The following is a 24,504-nucleotide window of genomic DNA, read 5'->3' as shown; positions in this document are numbered from 1 at the left end:
TGTGTCCCAGATGTTCAGATCCAAATCTCTGAAATTCAGTTTTTCACCATACAAGGTATTCTGATGGGGCAGGGGAGGTGGGCAGGGTGTTGAATGAGTTTTGGGTCTCCAAGGGAGATTAAGATAAATTGTTCCTTGTTTGAGGTGAGGCTTGTTTTTTGGATGTCTCATGGTGAGATAGGCAGAAACAGTGTTAAAGTACAACCATATATTATCAGTATTTGTTTCCCATTTATCTGACAGATTAAACAAAGATGATGAAGTTTAATGAATGAATTAATTAATCACGCATTGTAGTTCTTACAAGAAAGAGAAATATATAAATCTAAAGACTGCATTAATGAGAGAAGATGAGGGAAAACACTCAGATAGTTCTGCCATTTTTCCACAATGTTGCATGATTTTCTATTTTATTCTTTGATATTAAAGTTCAAGGTACAACCTTTGTAAAAATAATTCTTCTTCCAACACCAGTTTCTTATATTTGCTGGTTTCAGAAGACATGTGAGATAATGATAATTGTTGAGTTTAGGGGAGAACAGTTTTCTTTCTCCCCATTCCTTGTATTTTGACAGACATAGCAGACATTAATTTCACTCTTCCTTCTTACTTCCAGTTGTCATAGAGCAAAAGGGAAAGGGCTAAACATGGGAGGGGAAAAAAGAAAATGGATAAAACATCCTTTATAAGTCCCTCCTGTTGTGGGAGGATAAAAGGAGGATTCAGTATAGAAGGCTCCAATTAAGGTCTGCACTAGTGAATGAACAGTTCAGTTTTAGTTGACAGTTTCCACCAGGAGGAAGTATAAAGAATCTTCTTGGGTTTTGCAGCAGTCACACCAATCCTCACAGTCTGGGAAGCAGGATGTGAGATCCATGCTTTGCTTTCCTCTTGGTCTGCTGAGTGAGTGCAGGCATTTGGAGGCGAATTTAGGTTTCATGTGATCCTGAGATTGTCTCAGTCATGTCAGGGATGAGAACAAGTCCTGTCCATCTCTAGGACCCAGGGGAACATTTAAGATGCACTGTCATTTTTGCTCATTTCCTTGCTCTTTATCAAGCTCAGGTCTCTCTAATCTTGACAATGGCACCTCGAAGTACAGGTTACATGTTAGGCCCACTCAGGGATGGGCTGACTTTGTTCAGTCAGCATCAGGGAGGTAAAAGGCAATTGGATCGATCCTTAGTCTCTATGTGCAGTGAAGGTCTACACCTTTCCTTGCCTTCTTCCTCTCAGCAGAACTGAGGAGGGAAATCAGTGTCAGTATTAGGGAGGAGCGAGACTTTCTGTGAGAGAAGAGTGGTAGTGCTACAGGAGAGTGGGAAGGTGAATGTCACCTGGTGACAGGCTCCTTGCTGCATGTCCTTTGGAGTTAGCAGTCTGGTGTGTGGTATGTTTGCATGCAACTTATACTTTGGAAAATGTATGTCAGAAGCCATTTGCATTGGGAAGATGATTACAGATTGAACAAATACATTTTTCCATAGGCTTCATTGTGAATATGCACAGAATAACCCTGCCTTTATATAGGCTGCTTTTTGATTACAATAAGTGTCTCAATGTTCCTTGGAGCTCAAGAATTAATTAATTTTAAGCAGGGTTTAAAATCTCAGGTAGCTGAAGCTATTTAACATGTGGACTCTAATTTGACTCTCCGCAGTCTTGGTCTTCTCACCCAGTTTTATCCATTGCAGGGTGGCTCACAAAGGGCTGGTGCCATGTGCTGCGCACTCTTTGTCTCAACCATGAGGATGCTGACTTCCTCCCTTCTATTCAGGAGGTCATTAGTGCTGATGAAATTAGAGGTTTATAACTTTAGGTCCAAGTCATTATTCCTAATTTAATCAATGCATTTGAAAATGTTTCCTCTAATAAAATTGTAATGACTTTACGTGATTTGTCATGCTTATCAAAAACATGATTTTAACATTTTCGTATTTACAGGCACTGAGCTTCTGGAAAGGAGCTGTGCATTAGTACATCATTGCTGGGCCAATTTCCTGTCTCTCCATCTCTCTCCCTCCTGTAAATCAGAATAACCTGGTCAGTGTAATCACAGTCATGTACAGCCAGCGTGGCACTGGAGTCAAACTTCACAAACAGTATAAAATCCTGGGAGAGGTCCTTTGTGTGAGCACAATTGCTTCTCTGCTGCCACCTTCATCATTCAGCTGTGTGCCTTTCCTCTGTATGAAATAGACTATCAGCAGGCTTATGACAAAGGAAAAAAATAACCATTTATAATGTAGAGCTTTGACTGGAGAAATGGTTTTTATGTTGCAAGGGGAATGAGATAAATAGTCCCCCACAGTGGGAACTGAATTACTAAGGCAAAGGGAAAGCAGCAGTGCTACAGCAGAGCTCGGTGTTTGTTTAGAGGCTTTTGAATAAAATTCATCCAAGTGATTGGTTTTCAGGAATGCTCCTGGAATGTGTTAGGACTGCTATTTATTCAAATTACCTCTTTTTTAAACAGTCTGCATCTATTTGGGTTTGGGCAGGTAAGGAAGGATCAGGGGACATGAATTTGCTGTATGCCAAGTAAATGGCATGAGTCTCCTGTTTGAGCACACAGCCACTGCTGTTCCATGTGCTGCTTCCACAGGTCAGCATCTGTGGGGTGAGGCAGGAATGGAAATCACGTGAGTGATTTTGATGTTGCAGGTGATGAACTGATGCACGGAGGGAGAATTTGACTGTGTCTAAGGTCAAATGAGGGGTCTGTGGGAGGGGTGACATTTTTATTAGCTCTTGGGGGGCTTGCTTGGTGTCCAAAAAGCAGAGTGGAGGATATGCAGGGGTGGACGATATGCAGGGGTGGATGCAGTGCTGAAGAAGGGGCAGGTGACAGGAAGCCTCTCTGCAGTGCCCACAGAGGAGCGTCAGCTCCCTGGGATTCCCCGCTTGGACTTCGCGGGTGTTGCTACTCGTCACCACTCCCTGGGAGGAAAAGCCTACTTGTGTGGCAGTGCTTGGGATATAAATGCCCTCTGCCTCTAGGGCTAAGCCTCGTGCACCTTCTCAGGCAACAGTCTAAAAGCAGCATGTGGGTAAAAGCACCAAGGAAGGTTTTTGTCAGTGTAGTAGTGGCACGGCGGCAGCAGTGCGGCGGCTGGTGATGCGGCAGCGTCACTGGCAAATCGCAGCAGGCAGATGGCAGGTCTCGCACTAGAGGAGAGGATGTGTAAACGACCAAAGATAGGTTTTTAACAGTCTTTTTCAAAGCCAGAAGTTTGTCACTGTATAAGCTCTCAGTCTAAACATCCCTGTGAAATTTCAAGCCTCAAGTCTACTAGCGGTTTATTAAACAGTTCTGGCAACGGAAATGGGTGCTGTGAATCACCACGTGCATGCCTGAGTACGGGGTGTCTTGCATGTCTCAGGCATTCGCTGTTCAGTGCAGACCAGCCAGGCTATGCCTGCTGCCTCCGTGCTGGCTGCTGGGCTTACCCAGCCGGCCAAACCACCAACCCACCTTGGGCCTGCAAAGGACGAGCAGTAGGAGAACCGACCCTGGGAGTCGTGCACAAAATGCTTGGGTTTGTTGACAAGTTAGGGCAGAGCCACTGCTGGTGAAGCAGTGGCATGTTGAGTGTCACTGTGCTGTCTGGCTGTCCTGATGTGTCTCTGGCTCTGGGGGTTTGCTGGAACCACACGCCTCTGCCACCACTGGAGGGGTTGGTTCAGTTTGACCTTTAGTCTTAAAGATGAGAACTACTGATTACCTTCTGCATCCCCAGTCTTTGCTGTGCACAGCTGTGTGGTGCACACCACAGCACAGGGCTGGAGGGGTTGGTGGGGATGTGCCTGTGTTCTGCAGACAGCTGAAAAGATCAGGCTGGATTTTCTTCCATTCTGACCTCTATTCTTTCTTTTTTTGCTGGCTGATCTGTTTTAAGAGCAAGACTCAGCTAAGGAGAAGAGAATTTCCTATTCAGTGCAAATATGTAATGTAATTCAGCTCTCTGGCACTGCCATAATCTCTATGAACAGCAGCACTGACACTGCCCATTAGTAATATCCATTTTCCTTTTTCAACCTTTTTAATACTGCAGAGAAACAATTTTCGTTTCCCAGCACCTGACAGGTACAGTGATGTTAGATACCTCAGCAGCAAGGAACAGGGAATAAATATAGTCACCGAGAACACAGATTACCACAAAATTAGACTCAAACCATTAGCAGCTCCAGCAGCAGATCCTCATCAAATCAGCAAGCCAAAGCTAGCTCTAGGGATTAAACCACCCTCCTTTTATTGACGTCAACAGTGCAACTCTCAGTAACATTTGTTGAGAAGTAAATGTGCTCCCAGGAGAATGAAGGAGTCCTTTTTTAGGTGCTTTTTTAATGAGGATGGAAAACTGAACTGAGCAAGGTGTCAAAAGCTCTTTAGGTTGTCCACTTCTGAAGTTTGCTGCCTGTGCCTGACAGCCACTTCTTCATGGGCCCCTGCTTATGACTTGTGTCTGTAATGTTTTCACCCTCTTTGTGTATCGCTATTTTCACTATTCTATTTCCTTTTTTTTCCCTCTGACTTGCACTGTATGACTCATGCCTTAATTTTTGTTTATGTTCCCACTCTGCCTAAGGGCTCCCCATTCACTGTAAGAGTACATTCCAATATGCAACAATTTATTGGCTCTTTTATTTTTTTTTGTACCTAGAAAATGAAGGTAAGTCAGAGAATGGGCTTTATTTGTAGAATCAGAGAAGGTTTCAGCAAATGGCCAGCAGTATCAATAGAGCCTGGTTGTGTATGGTGCTGGGCCCAAACATGTGTGCACTTAGAAATTCAGGCTGAAGCTGCTGGCTAGTTTGAGGCAGACAGAGTTTATAACTCCAATGCCTTTGAACCAAACAGAAGAACCTCTGGAAACATCAGTAGCTTTGGAGAAAAGAGCTGCAGGTCTCACTTCATGCCAGGGATTCTGTGGACCTTGGATGTAGATTGAACAGTCTGATTAAATAGTTGTGAGTTCGATGTTAGGAGGAGGTCCAAAAGGGACCTTGGGGAGCGCCCCTTGGGAGCTGTTGGTAAATGAGTGCTGGTATGTCAAACCACGTTAGCTTGTTTGAAGCAATTAGTTGGAAGAAGTGGAGTTAGACTTCATTAGAGCAGTGGCTCTGGAAAGAAAATTGCTGGTGAATATTTTTGGAGAGGTGGAAGGTGGTGTTCAGCCACTGTGTTTGAGTCTCACCCGAATTCTGGGGGAAGCTGAGGCAGATGAGCACGCACATGCATGTGTCTGCATGGGGTGGTGGTGGAGTTCAAGGCTTCAGTTTTGCCAAGGGGCCATCTTTTGCCTGATGAGTGAAAAAGCTGTTTGGAGTTTCCTGATTAATGTATTATTACTGTTGTACTGCCTTTAGGAACTATTTGCTTTTACATTCCCCTGCTATTTGACTCATTGAGTTCAAGGTAGTCCTTGATCCTACAGGCATGTAACTGGCAGCAAGAGGTAAGTTCAGAAAGAAAGTGAGCCCCTGGGACTTAATTCAGTGGCCACTCCTTGCTGCAGGCTGAGTGGAGAATCACTTAAAACTCTTGCTCTTAGGTATTTCCTCCTTTTTTTGTATTATTTGAATTAGGGAGAAGGTAAATCTGTTCAGCAGCATCTGTGCATCACCACTGACATTTTAATTTTCAGTTAAAAGATTTTAATTAAAATCTGACATAATTTGATATGAAAAATGAGATGGAATTGATATTATACATGCAAACTGAACTCATGTCAATTTATGTAACGGTTTCAGGAACAGCTATGTCTGATTAATCCAGGCAGTAGCAGTGTTTGCTCTGGTTGCTCCTTTTATATAATCCTGCCATTATTCTACCAATGTAATTATATAGAGAGAAGTTTTGTGCTGGTTTTCCCAGTTTCTCTCTGATGGAGTTCTTCTCTTGTTCTGCTTCTCTTTCCCCTTCTGGATGCTGTATAATCATCCCTGCAAGACATGATTGGTCTCTGGGTTTCAAGGAGATATTTGTTTGGAGAAAATGCTTGCTCTTGAAATGACTCAGAATCTGCCAAGATTTTTTTTTAAATTTTACAGTTTGCATTTGGAAAAGAGGTGGTGAAATCCCTTCACAGCTCTGTCTTAGGTGTGTGTCAGTGCCTGATGTGTGCTCACACAACTGTGTGCTTATACCCATGTGTCCTGTCTCAAGCCACAGGACTTAGCACAGCTTTATTCTCAATTCCCTGTGTTAGTCACAAATGGAGTATAAACATGTCCAGGATGTGTATTTAAAATACATCTATTTGCCAAACATTGTCTATCTCTTTGCACAGGCTTAAATAGGAAAAGACAAAAATATTTTCCAGGCCTTTTAGTCTCATTCTTCCCTGTGGAATAAACACCTGCGTCTGGTAAACTGAAGACGCATTTTCTGTCTCTGCAAATTCTGATTAAACTATGGGCAGCATGTAAATTTCTTGGAGAGGCTGTGCATATGGGCTGCTTGTGAACCTGGTTTTGGTTTTGCATGGTACCAGCTCTGCACAAGGCTCTGCTGAAATAAACATTTTTTCATGTCGTCACCTGGAAGTGTCTAAAAAGAAAACGGCAGAGGTAATGGGGCACTTCTGTGTATATTTTCTCATATTACATGAATAAAAGCACTCAAATACAAGAAGGAAAAACAATTACACTGAAACTTTTAAGTAAGAAACCAACATTTGGTATTACCCAAACTGGGCTGTTTATTATATCTTTCTTAATTGTTGGGAAACTCGTGGTGGAAGAGTTTAGGTTAAGAGGTTTCAAGTCCATGTCTCCTGCCTGCCCTCCCATTGTGTTTATGGTCAGAAATGAAAAGGGTTATCTTTCAGGTATGTAGTCTTTTTTTTTTCCTGAAGATAACCCAAGCAATCTTGTTATAAAAAACACTCAGGAATGGTGTGTGGTGTCTTTTTTACACATGCAAAGAAACATTTTATCAAGACAACTGTTTGACTTATTGTTACTGCATGCTGCTACATTCCTACCATGAAGATGTGATTCACAAAACATGTAGGTTTGATACAGAGCTAGAGCAGTCTCTGAAAACGGAGGGGTGGTTTTGTGGCTCAGTATTACAACGAGTCAGCGCCGTTCACAGCTGCTCTGCCCTCTGTTTCCTGCGTGACTGTGGGTGAGTCTCTGAGATCAGCAAAGGGCTAAAGTATTTTTTAAGTTTCACTGAATACAGCAGATCTGTGTTTAAACACTTCATTGACTCATCAAGAGCTGGGGGTGTATCATCAGATCTGTGCTTCGTGTGAAGCAGAGTAACTGAACTTCTTGCGTCAGTGTTACTCTGGAGTCAGATCTGTTGCTTTAGTGGTTGATATGTAAGTACCTCTGACTCTATATACAATAATATGTGACATCTGTACTTGAGCTTTTCAGAAATGGGATGCAAGGAAAACCCGCTTCATACCCAGTTTTGTATGTTTGCCTACTTGGATTTCAGAATTTGATTTCAAGCCCTGTGTTTTCAGGCAGCAGAGAAAGAGGAAGCTCCAAGTTTAGCATTTAAGGTATCCAGAATGAGCGTGTCACCAAAAGTAAGCTATAGACTGTGGAAGGTAACAGCCCATCTCAGTTAATACTCTAAAAATGTTCTACCCTTCAGGTCTTCACAGGTTTGGTTACATCACTTCTCTCACTCTTGATAGCCATGTTGACCCTAAAATCAAAGGATGTATTCAGACTCCTTTAAAATTTGTCCCTTGTAATTTAGTACTTTGGCTAATTTCTGGATGGTGTACTTTTCATAGTTTCATTATTCTCAGGCATGTTCTTATTGATAGGAGAAAATAGTTTTCTGTGAGAGTTTAGGAGGGAACTGCTTTGAGGTTGGGTTATGCCAGCCTTACAACCAAAACCTCTCTGTGTCAGTGTGGTGGTGCACAGTGCTTGATGAATGACCACACTCCACCTGGAGCTCTTAAATCAGTGTTTGATTTTTAAAGTACCAGCAAATGGTTGCAGGGTGCAGCATTCATTTTTCATGAGGGCAGTAATGCCATTTCAGTTTGCCGAGCTACAACAGTGTGCTTTCATGAATAGAGAATATTCAGCAATTACAGAGTATCTGATGGACCTCAGTTTACCTGGTAGCTGAAGAAGTCACTGACAGATAATTTGTCTTTGGAAAACGAATTAGAAAAGTATTATTTTCCAAAGTACATAGTTTAAAAAATTGTTTGTCACTTTACTGCATACGAAGAGTTGATTCCGTTTCTTCTCTCAATTAGTGATGATTCCAGATGAGAACACTGTATGGGAAGAAATTTTTTTTTCATGCATAGGCATGAGGAGGAAAATATATTCCATGAGCTTTGATATTGATTCAAAATCAGAACACAGCTGAGACAAAACCCACTAAAATTAATGAGCTATGGACTGTAGTGTCTATGGTAGTTCTAAAAGATTTAACTTTTGTTAATCTACCTGGAAAATATATGGTACTACAGTGTTTTGTACAGTTCTCCTGATTCCAAATATACCTTAAAATAGTATACCCAGAAAATATGGTATAATTAAGAATGGGATTTCCGTGAATATCATACATTGCTCCTGTGGGCTAGATTCTGCTTTCATGACATTAAGGTAAGTAAAGAACAATTGCTTTGTCCAAATGAAGAGAATTAAATCTGATTTGGATCAATATGAGCAGTAGGGCATTCATATTTTACTGCTGCCCCTGTTGCTGAACTACAAGACAGAAGCATGTGCATCCCAGTTACCATACACAAGGACGTTTTGTAGACTGTTTTCTATGTTTTCTGTATCTTTGCTTTAGGAAGCATGATGGCAGTGTTAGAAACTGCACTGGAAACCATGTGTGCTGTATGCAGTAAGTAGAGCTGGTGTGCAATTACATAAGGTAGTTCAGATGAAAGAGTCGCTATGTTCTGTGTCTGAGAGAGAAGACTTAATTATGCAGACAAATTCTCCTGGGTACAACAAAGCAGTTCTCTGGATACAGCCCTGATTAGACTGTAGTTCTTTTAAATGCATTACCAAAGTCTTCATTATTATAATTAAACAGATATAAAATATGTTGGCCCTTGGTTGCATAAAGCTTTGCTTTAGGGTTAAGACCAGAAATTTCATTAAGAGCTTTGAAATGGAAAGCTGACAAGCAGAGCAAATGATTTCTATAATTTTCCAAACACTGTATAACTTCTAAATTATTGTTCTTTTTAGTCTTCCATTTAAAGACAGATACGTGAAAAAATTAATCTTAAATGGCATATTTACAACAATATGATTTTCCTGAGGCCACCAGCTAGAAAAAAATAGTGTCATCTGTAAAAATGGAGCTGAAAAGTTGGTTTCTCCTAAGTATGCTGGATTTGGAGCAGTTCAGCCTGAGAATGAGTGTGCTCCCCTGGACCCAGGGCACCCACTGCTGCTGGCTCCTGCCCAGGGTTCTTTCTTGCTCACCTTTGGTCTCTTTTTCCAAGAGTTAGCCAAATCCTGCAGCTGAATAGAGCTGTATTCTTTTACCCTTTATTTACCTTTCAGCAATGTGTTGGGGAGCATTCGTTGCTCATACATCTGCCTAAAGGAACTGAAAAAAAAATAAGAAGAAAAAAGAAAAGAGGGAGTTTTCTTTAAAATTTATCTTTTTACTGTATCTGCTTCTGTAAAAACCACACCGTTGAATTTAGAATCTGTGTTTCCCTGGTGGGAGGGATTAGCTTTAAAAGTCTTGAAAAGCCAGAGGACTCGAAGGACTTCAGGAGATGTTGAATGAAGGAATGCACAGTCACACCTATTTTAATCTAAATAGGATATTAACAAATGAACAGTGTGGCCATGGGGACTAAACGTGTGGGTAAGTGTTTGTAAGGTTAAAGCTTAATATGAGCAACAGCTCAATCACACAGTTGTTGCAAATCATAATCTCTTTTAGGCAGCCAACTGAATGGACTGTGGGTTCTGACCTGATTGTTGTGCATGGAGAAGTGGTTCCTAGTGCTCACTAATGCCACTCTCCTGCTACCACTTGTTCACACTTGCAAAATTAAACATGGCCACAGTATTTAATGGTTGCCTTTTAGGTCCCTCTCGAATTGCTCTGGGGAAAGTGGTGGTGGTGTTAATGATAACTGTGCAAGATAAGGGAAACTTGTGGTTTAGCAGTGGGGTCTGTGGCTTTCTGTCCTCAAGAAGGCAAATACAAAACTTGAACTTCTTAAAACAAGAATCTTCCCAAACCACTGGCCCAGCCACTCCTGTCCCTGCTGCTACATCCCCCTTTTTCCACCATGCCTGTCACCCCCAGGCGAGGGGAAGGATGGAGACCCTGACAGAAATTGCCTTTTTTTCTGAAGGAACTCCAGAGCACACAGTGTTTCCTAAGGGGTCTTCCTGGGGTTGTGAGCAGAACTAGAAGCCAGGAGGTTCCCACTTTTCTGGTTGCAAATCCAACGTTTTTCTTCTTGCTGAATGTCTTCTAAATGTTGAAAGTGTACAAAACTATCAGCTATTTGAGGTGTTATCTTCTTCACATACATAAGTACTAAGCTGCAGTTACAGTATAATTATATCGTGGTTAGATTTCAGATATTTTCTAATATCCCTGTAGCCACTAATTCATAATGTTTAAATATAGCTGGATGGAAGCAATTACACCAGGTTGGTAAAAATGCATGTGCTGTGCGAAACCTGAGGGATTGTAATATTCAGGCATGCAGCTAATTTACTTTTAAGGAAGAGGATTTATACTTATTTAGCAAATATATATATGAACAGAATAAAACTGTATTGTAGTTGCATTTCTTTATTTCTTGAAAAAAACCCAAACCAAAACAAGTAAATGATTTTTCTCTCCCGAAGACTTGGGCTCTGGGAAGTAGGAGAACTGTGCCCTTGAAGGTGGATACTTTTGAAGAAATGTGATTAAAAATTTTAGCACATCACCATAGCAAATCAGTTATTCTTTAAATAAATCATGTGTTTATGATGCTGCAGTTTGCATCTTTTCAAAATGCTTGTAACCTGCATAATTTACTCCCTATTTTGATGAGTAATGCAAACATTCAGCATCTGTATTGGTAAAAATTTGGAATACACCTACATAGGAGAGTGTAAATCACATGATGTGATTTAATGAGGCTACCACAGCTGTCTCTTGAAAACTTTTTTCCTTGATATTAATGGGGAAATCTGTATTTTGCTTGTAAGGGAGCTGGTATGCATTGTGCTCATAGTTGCTGAAAAACTGTAGGTGGGAGTAAAATACTTCAGGAACTTGTGAGCCTGTGTGTACGTACAGACACATCTCAGTGCCCCTATGTGCACTTTGTAGAGAGGAGCGACCAGGGAGTCTTCCCTAACCCTTGTTTTGGGATGAAGCTTGGTGATAAGGGCTAGTAAAGCACAAACAGGACAGGCATGCCATGCGTGCAGGGAGGTGGATCACACATCCCCCCGCGCTGGGTGAGCTGGGGAGCACCGGGGCTGCCACAAGGATCTGTCTTGTGGGTTCCTGTGGAGGTGGTGCCTGTACCCCCACGGAGAGCCTGCACGCCAGCTGTACAAACTCCTACACCTCAAGGGCGCTCTCCTGAATTGATAAACAGTTTTCTCAGAGGAGCTGATGCATTTGTGGGTATGCTGAAAGTGGCTTTTCTCTCTCACAGAAAGATGAGGCAAAATTTCACCCTCAAGAGCATTATAGGCAGGTAAAACTGTGCTCTGTCTTGCCCATATACTTTATATTTGGCTTTATGTATTTTATCTCAACCTATTTAATAATTAAATTATGAATAACAATTTGAATTAAAAAAAAAATTCCCATTAAACCAGTTTCATTACCTTATTTTATTGATTTTTTTTTAACTTCATTGCTAAATTTAAGGATTGGGGTTGATCTGAATCGGCATAAATGGGATTAATGAAGAAATAATTTAAGTTGATTAAAAAGGGCTTAAAATAATGTGATTAGCCTATTGAAGCTTGTGTGGCTTATTGGATTACACATTTTATTCCTGGAGGATTGTTGCAAGAGTCAGAATGAAATTAAATTGGTCATCCTATTTTGGGGCCCCAGTGCCTGGTAATCTCCAGTGCCATGATGCCAGACCAGAAGGTACAGTCACATTCAAGGGCTTTCTTTCGAAAAATACAGCAGTGAATTTTTGAGCCAACACCTAAATAATGAGGCCAAAAGATACCACTGAAACCTGGCCTGCTCTCCATTATATGAGGCTTGAATGAAACCATGCTTGATCTCATGGGATGTTCTTTTGAAGGACTCAGGTGCTGGTGAATGTCTTTTTAGTGCTGGAGACTCTCCTGCCATGCTTGGGGCATTGTGACCATTGTCAGTTTTGCTTTTCTTTTTTTTTTTTCCTTTTTTTTTTTTTTAAGTCTTAGCTTTATTTTGAATGTGTCGATTTCCAGGTATTGAAAGGATTTATCACCTGACAGTACTGATCTTTATATAACCATCTTAATAATTCATTTGGACTTGATGATCCTTGTGGGTCCCTTCCAACTCAGAATATTCTGTGATCTAAAATCTGTGACGTCAGTTCTACATTTTGAGTCTCTAGGGGATCCATAAGGAGATGTAATTTGAAGGACTTTTTAAAATACATTGATTCACTATTTAATTAAACTACTCAACTGAAACCATTGCATTCTGAATAAAAGTGCCCAGATATGCCTTTATTAGGGCATGAGAAATGTCTTTTTTTTAGTTATTCCTTATATTAATGCACATTTCTGTTATTCTTAATTTAATAATTAATTTTTATTAATACAGACAATGTGTGTATTAAACTAAAAGAATCTGTAATCTCTGACTTGAATGTGTTTTCTAAAATCTTCCTGATTCTTGTGCCTCTTCTGAGCCTTCCAGTTTTCAAGGTAATTTCTAAACTGAGAGCATCACATGATGGACAAATATGAAGATATAAGAACCTTTCTGTCCTGAGTAGGTACTATGTCTATACAACCCAGTATACTATTTTGTATGTGATCTTTTTGTTATTTTCTATGCTGATCATCTGTGATGATGAAGTTGGCTTTTTCTCTCCAAGTTTTTGTCTCCTGCATCAGAGTCCTGTAAATAGGGCCTGCCCCTTGTGTTTTTAGGTGTATGACCTCATATTCTGTTCCTTATTGGAACATACTTATTTTTTTATATATTGTTTGTCAAGCAGTCTTTTCACTTTTTATCGTCTCGTATTCTTTGTTATTCATCACTGTTCAAACTTGGCTTTGTGTCATCTCCAGGCTCCATGTATATTGATTTTATGTTTTCTTCCAGGTTACTCTAAAAATGCTGAATAGCACTGGGCTAAGAATGGGTCCCCACAGAATCCCATTTGACACGTATCTACATGATAAGTGTTTCACATTTACTGTTGCATTTGAGAGTTATCATTTATCTTGTGTTTGATCCATTTAATGTCTTCTGAGTTTATTTTTATTGTTATATCTTCTTAATCAAAATGTCATTCAGTACCAAATCAAATGCATTGCAGAAACCATAATATATTAGAGTCTAAGTATATTACAGTGACTTTATTATGTGTATCAACCAGACTTTTAATATCGTAAATGCAGAGGTATGAGGTTAGTCTGACAAGCTCTGTTTTCTGTAATGGTGGAAATAGTTAATGCTAATAATTTTTTTTATTCTTGATAAGTCTTGTTTCAGCTTTTCCATTATTTTGAGAGTGAAAAATACTGACTCACAGATATGCTGCCAATCCAGCATTTAGAGGTGTAATGAAGGAGAGTACCAGTGGGACATGTTTTTCCTTAGCCAGGTCTTTCTAAATCCATTTGGCTTTTCCTCCTGAGTGACTACTGGAATTCTCTTATTCTCTTAATTTTTGCCTCAGATGCAATCAAAGGAAATTCTGTAAAGGAATGAGGGGTTGTACAGTGGAGCTTTTCTGGGAATGCTGCAACCAAGATCTCCTTGTCCGAGGGCTTGCTACTGCTACTTCTGCTTGAAGACAGAAAGTGTCTTTCTGTCTTTCTCAGCTTTATGTTCCCTTAGAGCAAGGGGATAAATTGAATTCACATCCAAGGTGCCCTTGCAGACTCATAAGCATTAGAGCCTGTTAGCAACCCAGGTACTTGGAAATGATAGAGCGTTTGGGAGTGGCAGTGGTTGGAGATATTACATCCAGTGGGCTGTGTCAGCCCCTTACAAACTAAAAGCCTCCTCCCAGCTGGAAGTAGATCTGGCACTTGGGCTGTCATACATGAAGGAGTTTTTTCCTACAGGGAGAATGAAGAGTACCCATGAAAAAATCTTCAGCATCAAGTGGGGTCTTCCATAGGGTATGTGGAGACATTGTGCTTATGTATTGAAGTGTCATGAAGGAATTTATTTCTCACTGTAGATGTTGCTTTATACATAGAGGGATAGGTATTCACACCTATATTTAAGGACAGTCCTTGTGGAAACCAGTTCAATGAAACTACAGTAACGATGGCAGAAGGAACTGTGAAGTGGGAGCCTCATTACAGGCATTCATGTTCTTGTGCTCTTGGAAGCTTCTTGACTTTGGCTTCATGACCTCAATTATAAAAAAAAGGGAGAAGTAGTAACTTCAGTGTCATATCACGCCAGAAAATAAACCCTTCTTGCTTTGTGTGGTTTTAATTTCCAAAAAGCATTTTCAGATGGAGTCTTTATGTGCTGCTCATTTTTCCTCTTGCTCTAATTTTTCATTTAAACTGCAGAGGTAAATTTTCTTCAAGGTAAAATTGAATAAATTTGGTAATGCTAATGATTAAAAAAAAAAAAAGGAGAAAAAGCAAATACACAGCAAAGCATTCCTTGAACATCAAATAATTTTGGTTCAGGTGTTTTTCTGAAAGATCTGCTCCAGACATTCCTCTCTGTTTCTCTCCAGCCTTACACTGCAGTACTTGAAAGTGATTTTTAGTAATGGAACAAAACAAGAAAGGAGACAAGCCATTATAGTTTTGCCTCTTGTTGAACTTCTCCAGTGGGGACTATTCAGCATCCCAGAATAGTGAAGTGATTATCTTGACTCGGTTTTCTTGCCCTCACAGTACCCATTTTGCAGTGTGACTTGATGAGAAGCTTACTGTGAAGTTATTATTATAGGCCTTGGTGACAGTCCACTACTCATACCCAGCATCTGGGTAGTCCTGGGGAGTTGAGGAAAGCCCCCTGTAAATGCAGATGTGACTGTTCCCCGTGACACTTCTCTTTCCCCCGTGTGGGAGTCATTGCTCTCCCATGAATGACGATGGTGCTCCGGCATCTGCGCGGAGCTTGTGCTCGAGTTAAACTGCTGGTTAGTGACAACCAGCTGGATTCATAGACATGCTGGCCTGACTATATTGGTATTTGGGAAATTGTTGGACACTGTGTTCTGAAGCTGTTTCTCATGTATCTGTCCATGCTGTATTTTTGGTCTGCCTGAAATTTTCTGTTTATTCCATTACGTGTGTACCTCAGCTTTTAAGAGTGTGTGTTAAATTTTGGATCCAGTCTTTATTTCACATGTGCACAAATGCCTGAATTAGTAGGAATTTTTCCTTGAAGAGGCTACTGAGGTTGATCCCACAGCATTAACATCTGCTCTTGCAATCTGTTGAGCTGTGTGGTTGGCCCAAATGTGACTGGCAGCATCCCTGTGGCTGCTGCACCAGGGATTAAGTGCCAAGAAAGATTAGAGGCAGTTTAGCTCATTAATTTGTTGTGATAGCAGAGGCTGAGAGGAAAATCAATAAAATCTGCAAAATGGGCAGTCCTGGGATGCTCTCTGAGGATGGCCAGACCATGGCTGAGATTTACAGAAGAAAGCTCAGTGTGCTAACAATGAATACTGGTTTCCAGTGATTATTGCTATCTGTAGTATCACGTATTGGTACTGTGGGTTCAAGCTTTCGGTTGCATCTCTGATCAAACAGATTAAGCCTCACACATGTATGAGATCCAGTTGCAGCCCTGGCACAAGCTTTGACTTCCTGTATTCTCTCAGATGATTTATATAAATATTCCCTGTTCTGGCTTACTTTGTTTTAGAAAAATTACACTATCATTTGTCAACCTGCTATACAGTGCTTTGAGTGCCATTAGTGACTCACTGACTTCTTTATTTACTGTTTAAAGGTACATTTTCCCACCACAAGTACTGTAAAGCTATAAGATTTTCAGGGACTTGTGATTCTGTGTTTAACTTAAATATCTGGAAGCATCAAAAAAAAATTATCCTGTAGAGCTAATTAGTTTCTCTTGGGGAAAAAAATAATCAGGCGATCAGTTGTCCAATTAACTGGATCATCTGGAGTTTCCAGAGCAGATAGCTTTTAGGATGCACTGTTTATCACAACCTAACAACAGACTAAGCTGTCTGTTATTGATTTCTTAGTGCTAGGTTCATGGGAAATGTCAAAGATCTTGAATAAAGCTTCCATTTTAGCAACGGTGATTTCACTGGTGACAATGTGAATTGTTTTTTTGGGAAATGGCTCTTAATCACACTTAACTAGCTTATCTCTCAGCATCATTACTAAATTTCATATCCTTTCATGGAAGCCCTGTGGCTCTTTAGGGGTTTTTTGTGTCTTTGGGTAGGTGATAACTTTTGCCTTTCTTATCCTCCTTAGTAGAATCCTGGAACACCATCATTGCTTTAGATGCCTTTCAGGTATCTTGATTTCAGACAAATAATAATTTATAATTCATGAACTTGACCTTTGTGTGCAGGATTTCTATCCAGCTCTTATTACTGCCCTGTTTCCTAACTTCAGATCAGCAATTTATGTCCTATAGTTTTGACAAAGAGGCTGGGATGAGGTGGAGAGCATGTTTATTCATATTTTTTTAATCCCCCTTATTTATTTCTGTTAGCTCTTTGATTTAAACAGCAGAAGTTGGAGCAGTCAAAGGTCAGGGTGGATGGGGTGGAGTTTTCCCACAACTGCTGATGACTTACTGATCCCACTGTTTACACATCCAGTCCCTCTGACGAGGATGATGTGTTCAACAGGAGAGCTTCTCCTATTTTGGGAGCGTGCTTAGACTGGAGCTCTGAATCCCTCCTTTAGAAACATTTAGAAAATGTTAGGATGCAGTCAGGCCAGCACAGAGATACGTCTCCTTGGTATTAACTGATTTCAGAGCAGCTGTGTATATTCTGAAATACGAGAGCATGTTGATGTGGTCTTGTGGTGAGGTCCTTAGGTACTTTACATAATGGACATTATGCAGGCTCAGGAGCAGGAAGGAGATGGAGTCATCCTGTTTGATCACCTTATGGGGGATGACCAAAGAACTGAAGGAAACCATAGTTTGAGTCACTTTGAAAGAAGTGTCTTGCCTTGGAAACACAAGGTTTCGCTCATAACTGGGGGGTTTCTTTTTGTACATGCACACTGTAAGCAAACTTGTGTTTGTTTCCAGTAACAGTGTTTTATGTAGAGCTAGGTTATCTCTGGTACAAAAGGTCTTGTGGTGGAAAATCTACAAGTTAGTTCCTTGTTTTCACACTGATGTAAATTTCTTTTTGTTGGCAAACTTTCCATCTTTCACTGTGACAATAAATCCAGTTCTGTCAGTAAAACTGACTGAGGGTAAAGGGCAGTCCTAAGTCAGTTACTGTGTGGCAAAATCAATTTTGATGGACTTTTCACCTCCAAGATTCAGGGGTACAATCATTGTGCTTTCTGATTGCTTTGGTTAATGAAGAGGAACAAGTGCTTTTTTGTGGGTGAACTCTGAGGAGAGTTTTTTTGATAATTTGCAGTGTAAATGTTTTTGGAGGGTAGCACAAGAAAGCAGATTTCCTATTTATTCATGGAAGATGATGGCAGCTTTTAATTTGCCAGGTCACTGTACTTGTTCCTGTTCTTAGTATCCAGTGAAAGGTAAAGCAGAGCAGCACGTTTAGCCACTGGAGACACTGCAGCACAACATTCTTAGCTCAATGTCTTGTCCTAGAAGAGCATTGTGTTGAAACTGGATTAAGGTAGAGACTTACGGAAAACAATAGCTACACTAAAATTAGAAACCTAAGTCTGGAGTCTCAGCTGGACCAAGCTCAGCACAAGATCAGTGGGGAGACACAGGGTATCTAAATCGTCTTCTCCACTGTTGGAAGTGGGACTTAGTGTTGGGAGGGCACTTCTTGAAGAAAACACTCCTCTGCTCCCCAGGGTGATCCCTTGGATCTGGAAGTGTGTGGTCTGGCTAAAGCACGGTGTCAGGATCCGGAGATGCTTGTTCAGGCATTGTCAATATGGTAGAACAAAAGCAAGTGCCTGGGTTGTCAGGCTGAGAAGACAGCCAGCACTTGAGCTTACAGAAACACCTTTTGAGTTTCTTGCAAGACTGGAATAATTGACTTCTTGATAATTGTGAATGAAAACTGTCACATTGTATCTAAATTAACAGCTCTCAGTTTGAAAGAGTGAATATCTCTCTTCAGGAGCTCCTAGTCTGTAGAGACCAAGAGGGGAATAGCTGATGCAGTAATAAGCTCAGGTAGCAGTTCCAGTTTTGCAGGGTTTGTGTGTATTATACAGTAGATAGAGGAGATTGTTAGCATTGGTTAAAATAGTCCTATCAGTGTCAATAATACCTAAATCTTGTTAATTTTAGGCAATTAGTCTGTGGATTAGGCTTGAAGTCTGTTAATTTGATTGAGAGATATAGAGGAGTCCTACTCTGAGATGAACTGCTGCTGTACAATTCTGATGTTCCTTACATACCACTAAGTACAAAAACAGAAGTATCCATCAAAAATAAAGGCAGGAAAAGAGGACAGAGAGGATAATCTAATTCTCTCCAAAATCCCTGGGAGGTTAAGACTGAATGTTTAAAGGCAACTTTTGTCGTTTTTCTATGAGGCCAATTAGTTTTTTCCCACCTTAATAGCTGATTAATTCCGTGACTTATTTTGATCAAAAGGCATAGGTATCTTGGAACTAAAAATAAATGGCTTTTATTTTCTGCAAAAAAAAAAATAGTTACGTAACAATTCACACATCCCTAGTTAAGACAAAATATCAGACCTGTAGCTAAATCAGGCTGCTCTGATGAGATTTTTGAGTCTAGCCCTGAGGAACCTCTGTCAAGGAATGAGACACTGCAGATTCCAAGGTCGTTAATACATCTCTCCATATGAGAAAAATAATCCAAATTAATCATCGATCTTAAATCTAAATATTGCTCCTGTAATCATGAAGGAATAAAAAAGAAGAGGCTCTTCTAGAACCTGTCAGCTACATTCATTTGTATTCATTAGCATCTGTTACCTGAGGATTTTCATGGCCAAAACCATGTATTAAAACACAGTATGTTAATGCATAAACAGAATATTTTAGCAGAAAACTGTAATTAAAAAAGTAGCTGACCTGAGGCACTCACTTTATTGACTTCGTTCTTTTTTAAAGACCCGTTCTCATAATAAGTACTAAATAATTTTTCTAGTCCCTAGAAGTCTCTGTATTAGTTTAATGTAAAATTTTTAGTGTAAGAACTTTAGAGGTTTTTATTTTATTCCCAGCAGATCACATACCTTTAAATCCAGTTTGAGGAGGTGGGGCTGGGGGGCTTGGAAATATATTGGATATTATTGAATGAAGTGAGTGTATGACAGTATCAGCTTTGTAGAAACATTCATACTGATTGATTTGCTAAAAGTATCTGTACAAACATGCGAAGAGTGGAGATAGTCTTGTGAACATCAAGACTGATGTCCTTGATGGCTTTAAGAGCTACCCAGGGTCCTGCTTGGCACAGACAGCACAGAGCAGCAGAGGACAGAGATGGGTGGATGGAGGGCACTAGTGGAGCAGGAGTTTATTTTGGGTTTGCAGAGGAGTGTAACTTGGGGAAGGTTGAGTGACACAGCACATAAATTGGAGCTGAGGAAAACCAGCTCCTGGAGAAGGGAAGGGTAGTCCGGTCTGCAGAGGGTTTGGCAGTCGGGGGTTTTGGTGTCTCAAAGCAGGTCCCCAGGGGCTGTTAGGAAGCTGGTTCCTGGTGCACATCTCATGGCTGGGCCTGAGGCAGCAGGGCTGTTGTGCCTATACTCAGCATCAGCACTTCCTTGCCTTGTGACTCCTTTTCTACTCAAAATCCAGGCAGCTGAAGTCCCTTCAACAGCAGAAGGCAGGGAATTGGGGAAGTATTGCTACTGGCTAGGGAAATAGGAGGAAAAGCAATTTTAACAAGTCTTTCGCAATTAATTACAGCCTTGAATGTTGTTTTAAAAATATATTTGGTAGCTGTTGGATAGTTTATATACTAATGGAGTAGAGGAGATGGAAATCACGCAGAGAAAAAAAGAATTATTTACAATTTATAATTATTGAGAAATGTTTTGAATTGATCATATGTGGAGAAAGATTTAAATTTAGTTGCTGCACTAAAATTGCAGGCAGCTGGGTTTACATCTAGCAACAAATAGTTAGTTGATACTGAAAAGACAGTCACATGTCTGGCTGAGTATTTTCTCAAGAGGAGTTAGAATATATTTCTTGTCTGGTTGTCCATTTTCCTACAATGCTTTGTGGTTCAAAACAAACAGGGGGGGACGAGAGTGTAAAGTACTTTAGCTGAGCAGACCTGTATGTGGGGCTCCCACATGAGCCATGCAATTAAGCATGCAGAGATGGGCTTCTCAGCCTTGTGAGAACTCCCTTTGCCAAAGAACACTCAAATATACTGGCAAGAAGACCCAGACTCTCCTGGATGTGTCTGGGGTCAGAGGTCTGACCCATGACTGTTATTTTGATTCATTTTAGTGTTACTAGAGGTGTCCAAGGTTGCTGAGAAGAGAAAAATAGAGGCAGGACAGTCATCTGCTGAGCACCAGCTGTCACATGTGTCCCACTGGCATGCTGACTCATCCCAGGCTCCCAACAGTGCTTCAGAGACAACTTCTCCTTCTCCCACATAGTCCGAGACTCTTTGTTCATGCCTTTTTATCCCAGAGTTCCTCCTTTATTCGTGATATCTCTTAAATCCCAGTGGGATCCTCCAAATTTTGGTTATGCAGACCTTAACCGGGTGCTGGAGCTTCCCATCAAACCCATCTTTTCATATAGTTCTGCTCTGAAAATGTACATGACACAACTGGATACTGCCTTCTCACAGCTGTAGCAAGTTGCTGAGATCTGGAAGGCAGTTTAATAGCTACAAATATCACTCATGAAAACTTGCTGTCTCTAATGCTGCAGTCAATCAAGTTGCTCTACAGCTCAGAATATTTTATAGCTCAGCATAAATTCAGGGAACTGAATTGTGGGAAGGGGTAATATGTTGAGTTTTGAGGTTCGGAAGAACATTAATTATCTTTACATAAATGTATCTTTTCTGTTATTTATGCACTCATAGAATGACTGAAGAAAAACTAATTTTTTTTTTAATATGTAATTATTCTACAGGATCCTTCAAACCAAAAATGTGGAAGAAAGAAAACAGTGTCCTTCAGCAGCATGCCATCAGAGAAGAAAATAAGCAGTGCCAGCGACTGTATCAGCTTTATGCAGGCTGGGTGTGAACTGAAGAAAGTTCGTCCAAATTCCCGGATTTATAACCGTTTTTTTACTCTGGATCCTGACCTGCAGGCTCTTCGTTGGGAGCCTTCCAAGAAGGATCTTGACAAAGCCAAGCTTGATATTTCTGCTATAAAAGAAATCAGACTAGGGAAGAACACAGAAACGTTCAGGAATAATGGACTTGCGGATCAGATTTCTGAGGACTGTGCGCTGTCGGTAATTCATGGTGAGAACTATGAGTCCCTTGACTTGGTTGCCAATTCAGCTGATGTGGCCAATATTTGGGTATCAGGATTAAGGTACTTGGTTTCTCGTAGCAAACAACCCCTGGACTTGATGGAAAGCAGCCACGATACCCCACGGTTTGCCTGGCTAAAAACTGTATTTGATGCAGCAGATGTTGATGGCAATGGCATAATGTTAGAAGATATGTCTGTGGAGCTAATAAAGAAGCTTAACCCCACCTTAAAAGAGTCAAAGATTAGATTAAAATTTAAGGAAATTCAGAAGAGCAAAGAGAAATTAACAACACGAGTAACGAGAGAGGAATTTTGTGAAGCATTCAGTGAACTTTGCACAAGACCTGAAGTGTATTTTTTACTTGTGCAGATATCCAAAAACAAAGAGTACCTGGATGCCAATGACCTCATGCTGTTTTTAGAGGCTGAGCAAGGAGTGACCCACATAACAGAAGAAATGTGTCTAGATATTATACGTAGGTATGAGCTTTCTGAAGAAGGGCGGTTGAAAGGTTTTCTTGCAATTGATGGATTTACTCAATACTTGTTGTCCCCAGAATGTGATATTTTTGACCCAGAGCACAAAAAAATTGTCCAAGACATGACACAGCCTTTGTCACATTACTACATCAATGCATCCCACAATACATATCTAATAGAAGACCAGCTCAGAGGGCCAGCTGATATCAATGGTTATGTCAGGGCTTTAAAGATGAGTTGTCGGAGTATTGAACTAGACGTCTGTGACGGCCCAGATAACGAACCCATTATTTGTAACCGCAACAACATGACATCTCCACTTGCCTTTCGAAATGTTATTGAGGTAATAAACAAATTGGCCTTCTTTGCTTCAGAATACCCACTTATTCTCTGCTTGGGGAACCATTGCTCTGTGCAACAGCAGAAGGTAGTGGTACAACACATGAAAAGAATCTTTGGAAGCAAACTGTACACAGAGGCACCTTTATCCTCAGAAGTCTACCTCCCATCACCTGAGAAACTGAAAATGAAGATCATCGTGAAGGGGAAGAAACTGCCCCGCGACCAGGACATATTAGAAGGAGAAGTCACGGATGAAGATGAAGAGGCTGAAATATCCCGAAGACTGTCAGAAGACTTCTCAAGGGAACCAAAGCTGATCTGGCTCTGCAGGGAATTGTCTGATTTGGTGTCCCTATGCAAATCTGTCCAATACAAAGACTTTGAGACATCCATGAAATTTCAAAATTATTGGGAAATGTGCTCCTTCAGTGAGGCAGAAGCCAGTCGGATTGCAAATGAATACCCTGAAGATTTTGTCAACTACAACAAAAAGTTTCTGTCCAGGGTGTACCCGAGTGCTATGAGGATAGACTCCAGTAACTTAAATCCTCAAGATTTTTGGAATTGTGGTTGCCAGATAGTGGCAATGAACTATCAGACCCCGGGGCCCATGATGGACCTACACACTGGTTGGTTCCTACAGAATGGGGGATGTGGGTACGTTCTCAGGCCTTCAGTGATGCGTGATGAAGTGTCTTACTTCAGTGCAAATACCAAGGGTATTGTGCCAGGGGTCTCTCCTCAGGTCCTCCATGTCAAAATAATCAGTGGTCAGAATTTTCCAAAGCCCAAGGGTGCATGTGCAAAAGGGGATGTTATAGACCCCTATGTTTGCATAGAAATACATGGGATTCCTGCAGACTGCACCGAACAAAGAACTAAAACTGTTCAACAAAACAGTGATAACCCCATTTTTGATGAAAGCTTTGAGTTCCAGATCAATCTGCCGGAACTGGCCATGATCCGCTTTGTTGTTTTGGATGATGACTACATTGGGGATGAGTTCATAGGACAGTATACCATCCCTCTGGAGTGCTTACAGCCTGGGTACAGGCACATACCACTGCGCTCTTTTGTTGGTGATATCATGGAGCACGTTACCCTCTTTGTTCACATTGCCATAACCAACCGCAGTGGAGGCGGGAAGGCACAGAAGCGCAGCCTCTCGGTGAGGATAGGGAAGAAAGCAAGGGAATACACCATGCTGAGGAACACTGGTCTCAAGACTATCGATGACATCTTTAAGCTGGCAGTGCATCCACTGCGAGAGGCTACTGACATGAGAGAAAATATGCAGGTATGACGCTTCCATTGTGTGTGCTGGGGTGTCCTGAATGTGGAAGTGAAGATCATGGTGTGAGCTGCTTGTAGGACAAGCCTACTGAAGCTGGTGAAGCTTCAGAGCCACAGCTGTTGTCAGCTTTTAAGTGGACATTGGAAGGCTGATAGTTGCAGGTGTTAAGTAATAAACGAATGTAGGATTAGGCAGAAACATTTTAAAAATCAGTATGTGCTCTTCAAACATATGCTTTACTGGTTGGTTTTTTTCTGAGAAAGCTGAACTGAGGGTACATTTGTGTGTCCCCACCTCAAGTCTCAAGTACTTCATTTCCTTGTTGGTTCTAGAAAACGTCAGCAAGCTTTTGTTTTGCTAGCTGTGTGAGGGTTGTGCTCTTGGTTTTCTTTGGGTGAGTATAAGAAACAGTCAGCGGATGGTGTCACTAAGGTCTTGTCTACACCACAGAAACCCACTGTGCAAAGAGCAAGCGTGTTTTCCCGAGTGTGCGTTGCCACTGTTTGCCCAAGGACTGCAGATGTTCGACATAGGCACTGAATGCCACTCAAATTGCAATTTCCTCCCTGCTAAATAGCTGTGTTGTCTCGGCTGGCTGAGTGCCGGCACTGACACCGGTGCCATGTCTTGGCTCAGAGG

At 41.0% G+C, this 24,504-nt stretch overlaps 1 protein-coding gene across 1 annotated transcript in view; it reads left to right on the top strand.

Annotated features, from left to right (window-relative positions):
- PLCL1 (phospholipase C like 1 (inactive)) overlaps positions 1–24,504 on the top strand; it is a 193,023-nt gene that overhangs the window by 128,459 nt on the left and 40,060 nt on the right. The window contains exon 2 of the mRNA XM_027730677.2: positions 21,397–23,868. Within this exon, the coding sequence (XP_027586478.1) occupies positions 21,397–23,868 (2,472 nt within the window). The remainder of the gene's footprint in view (positions 1–21,396; positions 23,869–24,504) is intronic.

This window comes from Pipra filicauda, unplaced genomic scaffold (assembly GCF_003945595.2).
Source record: "Pipra filicauda isolate LSUMZ 115617 unplaced genomic scaffold, ASM394559v2 scaffold149_size4050908_pilon, whole genome shotgun sequence".
Taxonomy (NCBI): Eukaryota; Metazoa; Chordata; class Aves; order Passeriformes; family Pipridae; genus Pipra; species Pipra filicauda.
Note: the sequence above shows the minus strand (reverse complement) of the source record. Positions and strands in the feature narration are given on the sequence as shown.